Source organism: Empidonax traillii, unplaced genomic scaffold (genome assembly GCF_003031625.1).
Source record: "Empidonax traillii isolate 1590-97213 ecotype Southwest subspecies unplaced genomic scaffold, ASM303162v1 scaffold338:size1951571, whole genome shotgun sequence".
Lineage (NCBI taxonomy): Eukaryota > Metazoa > Chordata > Aves > Passeriformes > Tyrannidae > Empidonax > Empidonax traillii.
This window is the reverse complement of record NW_020955531.1, coordinates 674267-689998: the sequence shown is the minus strand read 5'-3', so window position 1 is coordinate 689998 and position 15732 is coordinate 674267. Positions and strand designations below refer to the sequence as shown.

Genomic DNA, 15732 nt, shown 5'->3' with positions numbered 1-15732 from the left:
CTGCTGGGGGGCTACATCTTCATGGCAGGATGGGCCATTGTCTTCATGGTCGCTCTGAGCCAGCAGGTAGCAAACTTTACTTAATTATTTAAATGGAATGGAGTTGGGCTTTGCCTTTTATATGACTGGGGTGTTCAGTGGTGGCAAATAAGTGTAAGTGCCCTCACTGGTTTTCCATTGGTCTCTGTGGCTGTAGACTCAGATTAGCTGGATGCCTTATCTCAGCATGGCCTGCATTTTCGCCTATATCCTGAGCTTTGGAATCGGACCAGGTCAGTTCCCTCAGTGTTTTCACTGAAACTTTTGGGTGCTGCAGGGGCTTGGAGATGTGTGCAAGCAGCTTATAGAAACTCTCAGACCCTCTTTAGCCACGGCACGCTCAAAGGAATGAGGCAGTTTCTGCCAGCAGTGTTCAGCTGTTTCTCAGGGGCTTGCACTGCGTGCCCCTGGAAGTCAGTGTTGTGCAGGGTCATTCTGTGCTCTCCTCTGTGCTGTTCCTCCTCACAGCCATCTCGGCTGTAAGGCCAAGGCACTTGGGGGTGATTCTTGTGCTAAACAGATGCCAAGGTTTGATTTGCTGCTCAGTCCGTGAGGGCTGCAAACAAGCATTTCCGATGCTTCACTTCAACCCAAGAGACTGGCAGTTACATCATTTGATTATTTACTTGCAGATACCTGGAAGCACAATTTCCACATCTATTTGTTATCCTACTAACATGCATTTCCTCGTCAGAATCCATTAATTTCTGTGGTTGTGGGGGCAATACACAGACTGTCTGTGTGTGGATGTTTTGTTGGTGTGTGAGTAGATGTGAAGCTGTTTGTTTACATGAGTTTGAAGGAAGGCAGGTGAGAATAGAACCAAGCTGCCAGTGTCACAAGCCACACAAGTTGGCAACAATTTCTTGTCCTGCAGTGCCATGGGGCTGAATTAATTATAAGCCTTTCTCACGGTTTGGTCCTGGTAAGAATAATGTGGATTACAAAACTTTTCCTGGCAGTTCATTCTAACATGAGAAAGTTTGAATAATTAGCCAGTTCTTAATATTTAACCTAAAAATTCCCCTCTGCTGTTAATCTCTATTACCACTTTTTCTGACATTGTTGACTAGTGAGAATAATTTGCTGAATAATAATTTACTGTTCTCTTATACTTCATGGTGTGTTTTCTCGTTAAGATGTGTTCTCTTGTTTTTAGTGTCATGTTAACAATATTATTAACTTTCTTGCCATTTCTCTTCCCAGCTGGTGTAACAGGAGTTCTGCCCACAGAGGTTTTTGATCAAATGTCCCGGCCAGCTGCTTACATGATCTGTGGCTCCCTGCTCTGGTTCAACCTATTTCTGGTTGGAACAGCCTTTCCCTTCATCGTGGTGCGTTCCAAAAGCAAAGAGGTCACCTGCAACTCTTTAGTGCTCTGTACAAGAAAGAAGCTCTAGTAGTGACCAGGAAAAGAGAATATTGCAAACAGCAGGATAGCACTGTTATGAAAAGTATCTTTCTGAGAAAAGTGGCCAGAGCTCCTCTAAACCAGACTTTCTCTATGTTCCCTATGGTGAATTCTGATTTGAGGTTGGGAGCAGATTAATTTGGGGCATGGATGACCAATATTCCTCCTTTGTGCCCAACTAAAGATGTGATGCAATTTCTTTTGTCTGGACCCTGGCACCATTCCCTAAGGTGATTCCTGAAGCAGAAGGGAGCTGAACTCCACAATATACAGTCCTGTCTTATTTCCTACTAAAGGTTCCTATTCTACATAATTATATAGAGAGAAAAAGAGAGAAAAAAACATTTTGAAATACTATTCCTGCTATCTCAAATATTCCAACCTATGCTGGGGAGCTGTTGCCTCCAGGCATGTGAGACCCTAACCAGAGTGCACAGAAATATCCCCCTGGCTGATCTAAGTCCATGCAGGAACAGGGATTAGTGGCCTATTTGTCACCACACAGAATGTCACCAACACTGTCTTGTTTTTTATCTCCTCCTCAGAAAAGTCTAGCACATTTCTGCTACATCCCATTCCTTGTGGTCTGTGTCTGCACTGCACTCTACGTTGGGTTTTTCCTTCCTGAGACAAAGGGAAAGTCCTTCCTGGAAATCTCGGAGGAGTTCAAGAAACGGAACTTCAAAACTAAGACCCGTTCGGGTTTTTATAAAGGCCCTGAAGAGATCAAAACCACCACACTGTAGCAGAAGAAAGGAAGATGGTACCTGGGGGAATGGTGCAGTGAATTCAGCAGTGGCTGTGTTCCCTTGCAAGGACACCAAGAGGACACCAAGTAGGGTTAGGGACAATGCATTACTCTTAGGTCCTTAAGTTCACCTTGAAAACACATACTTGAACTGATGAATACAAGCAAAAGTTTGATAATCTCTTCTCAGTTTTTAGTACTGAGAAACACATGCATATTTTAGAATCCAGTGACAGAGTGATGCCTTATTCTCTTATTGTCAAACAACACCATGTAATGCCTTAGCAAATTTCCTCCTAATTTCTCCTCTATCCAAACAGTAGCTTCCAACTCAGAAGCCTTTCTTTCCTTGCCCCTGAATTTGGGCTCTCTAACACAGAAATTAATGCGATTAAATTCTGTTTTCAGACACCAGATGAAATTTTCAGTACCTTGTCTTGGTGCTCCCGTTGTTTCTGTTATTAAGTGATTTCAAATAGAACCCTACTTGTTGAGCAATAGTGAGCAGTTAATTATTTTCAGCTATAAAAGCATGTGACAGATGGATTAAGAAGAAAGCTTTTAGGTCTTGCTAAGTGGCTTATTATACAACAGACTTTTGGGCATTGTTTTGCAGAATATTTATTCTGGGTTGGTTTTCCTCATGGCTTGCTTGTTGTCTTCCAGTCCTATGTTGTAAAGCACAGGTTCCCCAGCCCAGTTTGTGCTGCTCTCACAGACACTGCTGGTGCACCTTGTAGGGTTTTGCACCTGTGCTCTGCTAATGGCAAGTGTGGTGAGGAGCAGCAGCTTATTTTGGGTGTGGAGATTTAGATCACACCTGGACATTCTCTGCAGCATGTTCCTGTTCCCTCCATAGACACATTGGAAAAGACACAGATGTGATAGTGGTTCTTTTTAGTTAGCCTGGTACAGAACAGGGCAACACTCCTCATTTAATACAGCCTTTCAAGCATTGGCCTGACCGGTAAAGTTTCTTCCAGTTTCCTCTCAAAATCATCATCAGGCCATCTCTTTTATTTTCACTTTGTTTGTATGAAAGTCACAGCACTGCTGATGGTTGCAGCAAAGAACACATACATTTTCAAAAGAAGTTGCTAAAATTTCTGTCGGTGTATTTTTTACCTACATTTTTTAGAAAAATAGAGAACTTTCGAATTACAAGACTGTAAACATTTCCAGAGTGTATTACTGTCATTACAGGGCATGTGTGGAGCAGTAGATCTATTTCTCAGAAGTGGAGTTTGTGCAAGAACTTTCTTTCACTACCTAAAGTTTATAACATACAAAAATAAAAAGTAAACTTTTGTTCCTCTGTGGTTGTTGCTATTTTAGAAGTCATTAATATACAGACATGGGCAAGAGCAGGTATCTCTGCTCTCGGAAAACACTGAGTATGCAGGATTTTGAAGAGCAGGACTCCCTGGAGCTGGGAACTGAAGAGATACTTTTCGTTTCTATACTTTGAACAGAGTAGTGAGAGGCAGATGGAAAGAGTAAAACACAAAGTGACAGTACCATCATAATGGTGGCAAAATATTCTGTCATTCCTTTGGTGAGGACCAGAGGAAGGACAGAAGAAATAAAGCAGAGAAGACAAGGCAGTAGTGAGGATGCAGGATAGGAGGCAGGGATGGACTGGAGAGACTGCCTGGGCAGAGGGAGAGGCCTGGCACTCACTGCTGGGACACACAGGCCAGAGAAGAGAGAAGCCCTCCAGTGTCCAGAGGTCCTCACCTTGGCCACCTCTGTGACTACTCCCATGAGTCAGCACCATGCTTTTCCCAGAGCCCTGGCAGGTCAGGGACCATCTGCACCTGCCAATATGAAACATGCCTGTTCAGAAATTACGCACATTTAATTGACTTCCCGAGTTTCAGAGCCAGCCCGGTGAGTACATAAGGCAGAAAACACTTATTCAAACTTCCTGAAATCAGGACTCTTTAGACTGATTAAGCAAACGCAAACAGTGGTTACATTTCAGTTGGTCTAATTTGTTAAATTTTAATTGAAGCATTGAACAAGTTGGTTAATTGATACTGAATTCAAACACCTTTGACTGAAAAGATATATGACACTTGTTCAGAGTTTCTGATCACGTGAAGTGTTAAACAAGAACACGTTGAAAAGTGATCCTCAGAGACTCATTATGGTTCATATTACTGTTTGCAAATCAAGTAATTATGCACTGTTGGATTTATTAGTAATCATCAACATCAGAGAAAAATAGTTACTGCTGCTGCCCTCAAACACTGCTCGTCTTCACAAGCCACCTCTCACCTCCAGCCCAGTTGGGGCTGGGATTCTTCCAGGCACCAAAGACGTGCAGCATCCTGGCCTGTGGAACTGCCAAGTGCAGCCTCTCACCAGGAGATGGAATTCCCCCCTAAGCTCTTTGAATAACTTGTAAAAACCTTTTAAGAGAACCAGCTCAGAGACTGCCAGATGAAGAGGCCCTATGAGAATTATGGATAAAAGTGAAGGTGTAATTTATTTATTTTGAAGTCAGGATTTAAAACCAATATTCAGCTTTCTTAGCACCTGACATATATCATAGGGACACAGACTTGAACTTTCAGGCAATTACCATTACTCTTCAAGAGTCAACTGATCCCACAGTTCAAGAGCAGGATGCACAGGCAGAGTGAGGCTTGGCCCAGTCAGGCTTCAGAAGGCTTTGCTGTATTGAGGATCAAGGTAGCAGTCAGGAACTTTTCCTTTAAGTATGATAACTGATTACCCAACCTATGACTTGGGGAGTCCAGACCAGTACAGTCTAGTTTGTGCCAGTCCCTGGACTTTGGCTTCCATCAGTGCTTTTTTTTGTTGTCCTTTACTCATCTCCTGCAGCTCTTCCCATCCCTCAGCTGCTGCCAGAGCCTGCCCAGAGACCTGGCAGGAATGCACAGCTCGCCAAAATTGCCCACAGCTTCATCAGTAACCAACACAATAATGACAAACCAAACAGCAAGAACCTCATGACAAACCCAAGGGAATGTGAACACCGAGAAAGAATGAAATGACATGTTGAAATATTACCTTAGGCTTCTCTTTCTCTATATATAGAGGGACTTTTTTCTAGGTAACCAAAGAAAGCATCAGAGAAGACCTAGGCTGAAGCGAGAATCACTGCCTTTGCATGCAAGTTGGTATATATTTATCTTTTTTTCCCCCAAGTAGAATTTTGCAGTACATATTTTTTTTTCCTTTCTGCTATTTAAAAGACCTGTTGCATAAATTCAGTACAGAAAAAAAAAATAAATCTCAATCAGATGCAGTTAAAATGATTGTATGAAGGTCATATCTGAAAAATATCAAATATCATGCCAGAAATTACTTTTAAAAAGCAAAGAAAAGTGGATTTAAGAGTAAATTTATATTTAATGCCTGATATATTACAGGGGAAGACTAACCCAAGGAGTTCAGAGCACAGCAACAAAATAAAGCTAAAGGTTTGATAGATGGAGAAGGGCTGGAGAACTGAAAAAGTCCTCCACAATGGAAAAGTTATGAACAAAGTATCTGAAAGATACAAACACCAAAGGATGGGAAACCATTCTTTCCAGTCAAGAAAGCATAGGAAGAGATAACTAGAAAAGAAAAGAAACCAAAAATAATTTTTTAAAAGCAATTCTAGCATGGATATTAAGTTTAAAAAATCTTCCCAAATTTGAAATCAATTAGACTGGATAGTCATCCAAGAGATGCAACAGGAAAATGAAGCAGTGGTGTTACAGTACGGAGTGAAGATGAGACTAAGAAATTCGCTGCAGGGCTGATATAAACTTTGCACTTAGAACAAGGCTGACAGATGTTCTTGCTGATGGGAAGCTTCATGCTGATGTGTGTCATTTTTGGTAGCACAAAGGATGGTAGGGATATCTAGTAGCAGAAACTGTGAATCTCATTTCTTCCTAGTGCTTCGACAAACAGGAGATTGTTGTCACTTAATATATGATTGTGCCAAATACCGAATTTATTCAGAGTTTTGGAGTAAACATGGAGAAATTTGATGCCCACTCAAGCAATGGCATTCACCTGAGTAGAAATCAGCTTGTAAATATTTGGCAGGGATTGTTTGAATATGATCTGTTCTAGAGGTAGAGGTGCATCATCACACCATCCTTACTGGCCAGAATATCCCTAGGACAGTCAGGAACAGGAGGAGTGGGAGTGGGAGGGGTTGAGGTGTGCATATGTTGCAGTCCTATATTCTTAAGCCTCCTGTCAGATAGTTCCAAGAAAGGGTGAATAAACTATGAAACCAAGAATGCTCTTCAATCCCCAAATGTTTATCCAGTCTCAGCCAAGACACAGAGCAAAATATTCACTTAGGTGAGATAACAAGTGGGAAAGGAGGAGAGGAAAAGACAAATAGATGGAATTGTTCACAGCATACTTGCACATTGCACCATGCTCCCACAACTAATTACTTATGACAGCGCAGATTAAGATTGCCAAAACTGAAGGCAGAAGCACTGAAGTGTGTAACTGGGTTCTGGGACACAGCTGTGAGCTTTGTCTCTCCTCAGATTCCTCACTGTCCTGTGCTTTAGTAGCTGTGGTTTCCTGGTGCCGGCTCCCTGGTCTCGGAGGAGGCAGGTGTGTGGCATTACTGACACTGCCAGAGCTCCTGAAGGGCATTGCAGGCTTGTCTGAATAGCTGTTCCAGCTTTGTTTGCTGCTTTTATTTCCTGCCAGAAAATGAGCTACTACCTCTTTCTGCTGGCTTTTGTCCTGGGCATTGGTGGAGGTTTCCAGTATGGGTTGCAGGTCTCCATTATCAATTCTCCTGCTGAGGTAAGTGTGGAGAGCTCAGAGAGTGAGTTACTAGTATGGATTTCTCTGTTCTCAGTGCCTCTATATGCAATCACTAACTTTTTTTGTTCTACTCTCAAAGCTGGACTTACTGTGGTTTCTTAGTTCTAAGTAGCTACTATTGCTCTTTTGCTTCATGGGGATTGAACTTCTATCTAATGTGGCAGAGCTGAGAAAGGGAAGGATGAAAGATATCCATAAAGTCAGCCGTTTCACCCTTACTGAGTTGAATTGCTCACAGGGCATTCTCCTCTTTCCAGTGCTCAGGGGGCTCCCTGTACATGTGCTTGGTCACACACACCGTATCGAAGTGACTGCAAGGTGCAATAGGACAGGGCAGGACTGCAGCTTTAGACCTGAGTTTAGCACTGATACCTGCAGCTGGAAAAGGAAAATTAGGAAAAGTGTTTGTCATCCTAAGTGGTACCAAGGACACTGAGCTCATACGATTACCACATTGTGAACCCTCACCAAGAATGAGGGTGCCATGGAGGTTGTGAACAGCAGACCAGAGAGACCTCACAGCAGGCCATATCAAGGGACAAAACCTGCTCTCACTTGAGTCAGTTGAAGCCAAACCTGGATTTCACGCAGGGCATCAGATGCAGCAGGTGGACAAGAGACACAGACACACAAGCGGGAATGGTGGGAAAGATCGGGTAGCAAAACCATCAGGTTTTAGTACAAAAACAGAAGACCAACCTGCCATGCAAAATTGCTAAGATTTCAACCAAGGTATCTATAGAAATGTATCAAAAAGGCCAGTAGAAGAATTAAAAAAGAGGTGCAATTACGCAAAGAGCATGTTGACTGAGGCCATTGGTTTCTGCTTTTCTTTTCAAGTACATCAAGAGTTTCATCCGTGAGACCTGGCTGAAGAGATACGGCTCCTCTCCCAGTGAGGACATGATCACTCTGATGTGGTCCTTCATTGTGTCCGTTTACAGCATCGGGGGGCTCCTGGGCTCCTCCTCTGCCGGATACTTGGCTATTCGGTTTGGAAGGTAGGAATAGTGATTACATTAGTCCTTCTGTTTACACCCACAACTGCAACAATAATGACAGTGTCTTGGGAGAAACACCGCTTGTAAAGTGGCACTGTGAGCAGCCCAGAGCTGCTTCCAATGAAGAGTCAGTGTAACATCTGCCAACGATCACAAAGAAAATCATACCCTCTTCCTTACAAAGTCCAAAGTGAATCCAGTCCAAGGAAATCACACAAAGAGGGAATGTATTTTACAATGAATTTCACAGACAATCACTCACAAAGCTTGTTCTTCAGTGTTAATATTGGCTCCACTAGAGGTGTCAAAAGCTTGAACTAACTTATCAGTCTGTGACAATTTTCCCTTTCCCATTCCCATTTCCCATTTACTTCACTGCAGCTGATCTCAGAGGCTGGCACAGAGTCTAGAAGCATGGTACAATTCGTGTCACTTCTGTCAGGCTGTGAATGACACATGGACAATATTTATGCTCGCGTTAATTTAAGTGAATTCCAGGAAAAAGGCCATGCTGTTTGCCAACATCCCTGCTCTGCTGAGCGCAGCTCTGATGGGACTCAGCCGGTTGTGTGGGTCTTTTGAGATGATCATCGCTGGAAGGTTGTCTTCTGGAGTGTGTGGAGGTAAATTAGCATTCCTACCTATGGTATTAAATAGCTGGAAGAGCAGTGAATCAGGGTCACAAGGATTTATCAGTACACAGACCACAGATTTTTACTAAACCCTACAGAGGACATGATTGCTGAATGTATTTTTAATTAAATAAGAAACCACAAACATAATTAAATTAGTATTGCCTGACATCTCCATTTCTCTTTCTTCTGTCTTTACATCCAATCCACACAGAAAGTGCTACCTTTTGAAAAAGCCAAAACATGCAATGTTTCAGGTGAACGTATTCACTTAGTAGAGAGATGACCTCTGTTGTTCCCATTACTTCTCACTGTGGCTGATGCTGCCCTACACACTACAGACAAGGGAATGATTTCCAAACTGGGAAATTCTAATTTCCAAATGGTTACATTCTCCCAGTGTTTTTGATCCCTGAGAAGTTGCACAAAGATAACATTAACCAGCAAAAAAAAAAAAAAAAAAAATTGAGAGAGGAGAAATATTAATTAATTTATTCACTGAAATGCAAATTGAATGTATAGAATTAGTTAACTACTTGGTTTCAAGCAAAGGCACATATCATCCTGAATAGACACTGAAATATATCATCTGAAACTAAAGGGAGTAACTACAGTCCTGTATATGCGGCTGTAGGAAATAATATAAGAGAAGGGCAGCCTACCAGCCTTCCCAGGAGCAGGCACTTGCCTAGTGAAAGATTGAGCAAAGCCCCAAGGCCACAGTACGGGGCACATGCTTCACATCAGGCAGACACGTACTCAGTACAGCTAAAAAGGTATCTCAAAGCCAACCCCTACAGGCTTTGTCCATAATGGACCCCTCCAAAACACCACATCCTTGGTGGTTTGCATTGCCCTAAACACTTCTTTGTCACTGCAGGTTTAGCTCTGAATATCCATATCATGTATGCTGGGGAATGTGCCCCTCGGAAGCTCCGTGGGCTGATCGCCATAACAGCTTCTACTGCCATTGCCTTTGGGAAATTTGTAGGATTTGTTCTGGGTCTCAGGTAAGAGGGTCTGAAACAGACCCAACTTATTCTGTACTTAAAATATATGCATATATCAATGCAACTGTGGATAGGCAACCTAGCAACTGTTTTCAGATGTTTCCAGGGTAGTCAGACTGAAGTAGCCCAAATTCCTGATTTTAGTGAATGGGAAACAGAAATCATACAAAATATTTAATCCTGAAGAATAAAGTTTCTTCCTAGCAGAGACAGATCAAAATATAGGTAATAAAAACCTTTAACAGATTTCAGTGGGTGTGAAAGAAATCAATCTTTTCATGAGCTGACCTTTACTTTCTATTTTTTTCAGAAGGAGTGGGGAATACCAGATCAATCCAAACACACTTGAAAATGCACACAAACTGGCATACCCACTCATCACACACACACACAAAACCAGACCCCTATGGTGGATTCATCCCCCCAGCACAGCCTCTTCCTGCCTGTCCTGTGCCAAAGGTGCTCTGTCCCATTTCCAGGGCACATGTCGCTCTGGCCACAGAGTTCTGAAAGCTGCAGGAAACCCAGCAGTTGTTATTTGGGGCAGTCAGTACCAGGCTGACAACCCGTAGGTCTTTCCCTGATTGTAACGTGGGCCTCTTTGGATCAGAAGCAGAGGGATCAGCCCCTGCAAGTTCTTCCTTCAACACTTGTGCTGGGACACTGTTGGGCCCTCAGCAGCTGCAGGTGGCCTTGCTGCACTCGCCCCTGAGCAACAGGAGTCAACACTGGGTAACTCATGGGCTGTAGGACATGGGCCTCTGCTCTGCCCTTCCACCCTCTGTTGAGATTTTCATTTTTCTGGGCTGAGAAGTGCTGGAGACCCTTGGGAGGAGTTGCTGTGATGCATACAGCAGGGCTGAGGGATAACCCTGTGTCTGTGTGTGCTCACACGGCCAGCACACGATTCCTCAGCCTCTCTCACTCTGGTTTTGTTTCAGAGAAGTTCTGGGCAAAGAGGCTCTCTGGCCTCTCCTCATGGCAGCCAGTGCAGTTCCCGCCCTCATTCAGCTTCTCACCCTCCCCTTCTTCCCAGACTCTCCCCGCTACCTCCTCATCGACAAAAAGGACAAGGAGGGTTGCATCAAAGGTAAGGAAATGGGCCACAGAGCACTCATTTCGGAAAAAAGTGGAAAACACAATAAAGCCCCATAAGAAAAAACCTTCAGCTTTAATGAAGATTAGCCTCTTCTGTTTGGATATTAGTGCTCTCTTGGCACCACTGTTTCCCTTACTCTCTGCCAGAGTCCTCTGAGGGATGTGATCAGACAGGGCTTGTATTTCCAACAATACAGATTCTGCCCTGAGCAGTCACAGCGTGGACACAGTACCTTCTTGCTCTGTGTAAGAAAGGAAGACTCTGTATTGCCATGCCATATCCATAAGCATTCCAGTTTTTCAGTAACCCTAATAGGAACTACTGACAGAAACAGAGAAACAACCATTCTGGGGTTTTAACTATCAAAAGAGAGAACTCTTAGGGTGTAGCAGCACCTCTAGTAGGAGGGTATTTGGGGAAGGATTGGTAAGAATTTAGGTATGGTTTACACAGAAAGGCTATAGGCAGCTATTGGCCAAAGGTGAGGTCATGATTGAGATGCGTGGGTAAAAATAGATAGCAATGATCTAGATCTGTGTCTAATCTGAACCCAGATCTCTAGGAATTTCACACAAGAAAAGAGCCTGAATTTCAGATAAGACACTCTGCAAAGCAGGAAATAATCCTCAGAATTCATGTCTGTGCTGGTGGGCTTGGACCAGGAGTCACCTCCCTCTTCTCCTTCCAGCTGTGAAGCAGCTCTGGGGAGACGGAGACCACATGGCCGAAATAGATGACATGATGTCAGAGCAAGAGACCATCCGTGGGGAGAAGGCCAAGGGTGTTTGTGACCTGCTCCGTGACAAAGCCGTGCGCTGGCAGCTCATCACTCTGTTCCTTGTGATCTCGTGCACGCAGCTCAACGGGGCCAACGTGGTACGTGTCTGCTCTGCTCTGCTCTCTGCTCTGCTCACAGGCTCTTGCAAAAGTGAGCTCTGCAATGGGTTGTGAAATGCTGACTGAAACAGTGGCTGTAAGGAGGGATCTGATGTTACTGTTCATTACAATCTTTTCCCATGGAAGTTTGGCACCTGAGATAAGTAGATAACTGTGTTTTAACAAGTGTCATCTGAAGGCATCTCTATGGATTACCCTGTTATGATAAGAGAATGCAACTTACTTCCTGTCCAAAACCCCCAGACATCAGTGTAAACACAAGCAAAAATTTCTATTCTTTCCAGGTTTACTTTTATGCATACAGTATCTTTACAAAAGCTGGAATCCTCCCTTCTCAAACCCACTATGTCTCACTGGGGCTTGGGATCACCGAGATCCTCTCCACAGTTCTGTGTGTAAGTGGCTTCTCTGTTGAATTCTGTTCTGCTGTTATGCATGGTTCATTTTAATCTTTAGAAATACTGTAAGCAGAGCTTCAGGAATAAAATTTTTGCAACAAATCAACTGCAAAACCAATCACAAAAAATCATCTCCACACACCCTGCAAACATGGGCATTTATATTCAATTTCTGCAAAGAGAAGAGAGTGCCTCTCTCAAAATCACAACCCAGGGATGGCAGCTACTGGAGCAGCTCACCAGTGCCTGCCTTAGGCCTGTCCTTTGGAGCTGGCAGCATGTCCTCCTGGTTGCAGGGCATCCTCATTGAGCGTGCAGGGAGGAAGACACTGCTGTGCAAAAACTCTGCTGTGATGGCCTTGGCTTTAGGGCTCCTCACAGTCACGCTCTTCCTACAGGTAAGACCCCACTGATGCATTAAAACTGTGTCCTGTCTTCATGTTTTATTGTATGGCAGATATCGTTACTATTTCCCTTCCCCCAAACCACTTTTTAGTCCAAGTAGAAGCATTTTTGGGGCTAACCATCATATTAACAGAGGTCTGTTCCCAGCTATGTGCATACAGGTTAAAGACAATAGACTTATACAACCAAGATCTCTGCCAAGACTATCTCCTCATAAAATTTCTGGAAGTAAAGTAAATAAATTTATATTTAACACTGCTGTACCTAGCAGTGATTAATATTTCTAATGGAGCTAGATACACAAAATCTTAATTTGTGATTTTGTTTGCTTTTCATTTCCTATCACAGGATTCCTTTTTCTGGGTGCCATACTGCTCTGTTGCACTCGTCTTTATTTTCATCATGAGCTTTGGTGCTGGGCCAGGTTGGTATTTTCTACTGGAATGGTTTCAGGGCCTCATTCCTTCCTCACTGCAGCCTTTAGGAGAGGTACCAGGCATAGCTGTTCCACAGTTAGCATGAACCCCATTCCTACTCCCGATTCACTGTAGCTGCAGATGTTTCCCTCCATACTACAGTAGGAGGTAAAACTTCTTCCTATTGCATTCCTACATCCTTCCTCCTGAAGAGCCAGGCAGCACCTCAAACGCTTCCAGGTCAGTTAAAGCCATGAACCTATGCAGAAATATGAAGTGTGAAGTACAGAAACATCTTGCACCATTTCTAAGTTTCCCTCTTTTCTTCAACATTTTTTTCAGCTGGCGTGATATGTCCCTTGATCACGGAAATTTTTATTCAGTCATACCGACCAGCTGCTTATGTCTTTAATGGTATTATAAACTGGATCCAACTCTTCATCCTTGGACTTGTCTTCCCTTTCATTGTGGTAAGCAAAGTAGGGTGTTTTTGTCCCTGACCAAGTTTTATAGTAAATACAAAACCAGAAACTCTATATCATAAGAGAAAGAAATCATGATCATTTTTTATGAACACAGTTTGCCTCTTTCTTTTCCTGTAGGAAGGCCTTGGTAATTTCTGTTTCATCATTTTCCTGACATACTGCCTGTCCTTGGCTATCTTTGTCCACCTGGTGCTGCCAGAAACCAAAGGAAAGACCATGCTGCAGGTCATGGAGGAGTTCAACCGCCTGAACTACCGTGGAAAGAAGAGACAGACAGCCCTTCAGCAGAGTAACCGCTCAGTGATGACTGTTACTCGACTTTAACAACAAACCCTCCACTTCATGTTTTGCTCCTTTGTTATTGTAGTGTCCAGAAGCCTCATTAAGCAAGAGAGAATCCACTGCTCCACAAACATCACAAGTGTGTATTTTAAAAATAATCAGCAGCAGTGCAGGGTGCAGGATGAACTTGGTGGTTCTCTCCAACTCCTGAAACATGAGCTGAATTAATTCCTCTCCAGAAAAAAAATTGAACACAGCATATAAAGAAATTTTGTCAGTCCCTCCAAGTTAGCAGTTTGTAAACTGAAAACACAGGATACGCTATTTTTCTTGGCAAAAACCAGGACTCCACAGCCGGAGAACATGAGTCTGGAGGGTCCAGAGGTACAGCAGGTTTGCAAAAGTGAGAGCAAAAGAAGACAGAGCTTTGGTGTTGAAATTATCTGCTGTTAACAAGTCAGTGTTGTTGAGCTTTCCCAGAGAAGAAGCTTCAGTCCGGAGGAAAAGAACTGTTTAGCTCTTTAATCCAGTGGAAGAAGAGCACCTTGCCTATCAGTAGACAGAAACAATATGCAATGTTTCCACCTCTTCAGCTGGAAAAAAAACCCCAGGGATATGTCAGCACTGAAAGAAGCACAAGTGAAGAATGCAGAGCTGCAGGGAATCATGAGTGGGCAAAACCACAGTGAGCAGGTTCTTCTTCAATAGCAATGATTGTGCAGCGTATCTGCAGCCTGGAGAACACTGGGTTTCAATGGGATTGAGCTCCTGAGAGTAACTGGTACCAATGAGACAAAAGAAATCAGTACCTCTCCTGGGGAACCCAATCGGTGTGTCTGAGTGTTTGCTTCTCTCTCCAGGTCTCTGAATACTCCACATTTTTGTTATAAAACATGGTTAAAAGGGCTTCACTTTTTGTAGTCATTGCTATATGACATGACACATTTTTGCTCTTCTTCATGCTTTGCAGTTTACTGATAAGGAAACAAAAACCAGTGATGAGGAAAACACATCCTGATGATCATGCCTGGATTTGGTTTTCACTGCACAAAGAGCCAGGGACAGAGGAGAGCCCATTTTCTGGGACTGTGTTATTGGAGTCAAGGAACACAGTGTCTGTCTTGTTCTGGAAATGAGATCTTGGTTACTGACTGCTGCAGGTACTACACAATAAAATTTGCAAAAGGACTTGACTATTGAGCATCAGTTTCTTTCACAACCCTAAGGCTTCTGCTATTTTATCTTCACACCATCCTCTAACAGTATTTGTAGCAGTGCCAAAAGCTAATACCAGGAGCAGAGGACTTCCCCAGTACAGCTATCCTTCCTATGACAATCATCATAGTACCAAGAAAGCTAGATAAAGTCTATAGTTTCATATAGTTTCGAGGCTTTAGGTTATGGATTGCACAGGACCACAGTAAGAACCAACACACATTCCTTCTTCTGGTCAAAAATACAAGGGGGGAGGGGAAAGAAGAGAAGAAACATTTAAAATATTTTGAAAAGAATTAGGTAAGACCTTGATTATTTTAAAAGTCTTTATTTGGCCTGGTCTTTCTCAACCTTACTGGTTCCCAGGGAAGAAGTTTTTACTGTCTTACGAGCCATTAGAAACTCGTTTCCTTCTACTTGTCTTTCCACAGGGTGATCTTGTCCAGTGTGCCTTTCTTCCTCCCTTCTACTAGTAAATACTGTCCACAAGAGGGAAAGTGTGGTAAATCATTAACACTGCCATAAACTAGCATGGATTGGGAATAAAGGTTAAAGAAGGTCTTGTGAATGTGCCATGTAGGGTCCAGGATCACACAAGTGCTACACAGGGCATCTTGGAGACAAAATTCCCTCCAAGTCAAGGGTCTTGGGTGAACTCCAGACTGGGTCTGGAACACATTTCTTGTAATGTTCAAATCCTAGGTGAAAAGATTTGTCCTGTCCTCTTCTTCAGGAATATAAATAAGAATGATGCTAAGCATTTAAGGCTTTCTTTTTCCACAGTACAGAACTGAACAAAAGTGTGAGGCCAGACAAAAATGGGAGAGCAGTGTGAGTACTCTAGGAGAGAACAGACAGCAGGAGGAAGAGGAA

The 15732-nt window shown here is 43.1% G+C and overlaps 2 protein-coding genes across 7 annotated transcripts in view; both read left to right on the top strand.

The window, feature by feature from the left end:
• The window catches only part of LOC114061552 (solute carrier family 2, facilitated glucose transporter member 11-like), a 10528-nt gene extending 7385 nt beyond the window's left edge, over positions 1–3143 (top strand). For 5 of the 6 annotated variants that reach the window (XM_027892135.1, XM_027892132.1, XM_027892131.1 and 2 more), the window contains 4 exons: positions 1–66; positions 197–272; positions 1246–1373; positions 1996–3143. In XM_027892135.1, coding sequence (XP_027747936.1) covers positions 1–66; positions 197–272; positions 1246–1373; positions 1996–2196 — 471 coding nt within the window. In that variant the 3' untranslated portion in view covers positions 2197–3143. Of the gene's footprint in view, positions 67–196; positions 273–1245; positions 1374–1995 lie in introns of those variants that run through there. The other variant, XM_027892134.1, reaches the window with a different exon arrangement.
• Positions 3144–6580: 3437 nt separating this feature from the next.
• Positions 6581–15109, top strand: LOC114061553 (solute carrier family 2, facilitated glucose transporter member 11-like). Its single transcript, XM_027892137.1, has 12 exons — positions 6581–6800; positions 6900–6998; positions 7860–8020; positions 8519–8643; positions 9533–9662; positions 10604–10752; positions 11450–11637; positions 11943–12053; positions 12353–12454; positions 12810–12885; positions 13220–13347; positions 13480–15109. The coding sequence occupies exons 2-12, from the start codon at positions 6903–6905 to the stop codon at positions 13684–13686; spliced, it is 1473 nt and encodes a 490-aa protein (XP_027747938.1). The 5' UTR covers positions 6581–6800; positions 6900–6902; the 3' UTR covers positions 13687–15109.
• Positions 15110–15732: the final 623 nt, after the last annotated feature.

Coding starts and splice junctions, on each gene's coding strand:
- LOC114061553 (XM_027892137.1), top strand. CDS start 6,903: ATGAGCTACTACCTCTTTCTGCTGGCTTTTGTCCTGGGCATTGGTGGA. Junction 12,054..12,352: donor TCCTCTCCACAGTTCTGTGT/GTAAGTGGCTTC, acceptor TCCTGGTTGCAG/GGCATCCTCATTGAGCGTGC. Junction 13,348..13,479: donor TTGTCTTCCCTTTCATTGTG/GTAAGCAAAGTA, acceptor CTTTTCCTGTAG/GAAGGCCTTGGTAATTTCTG.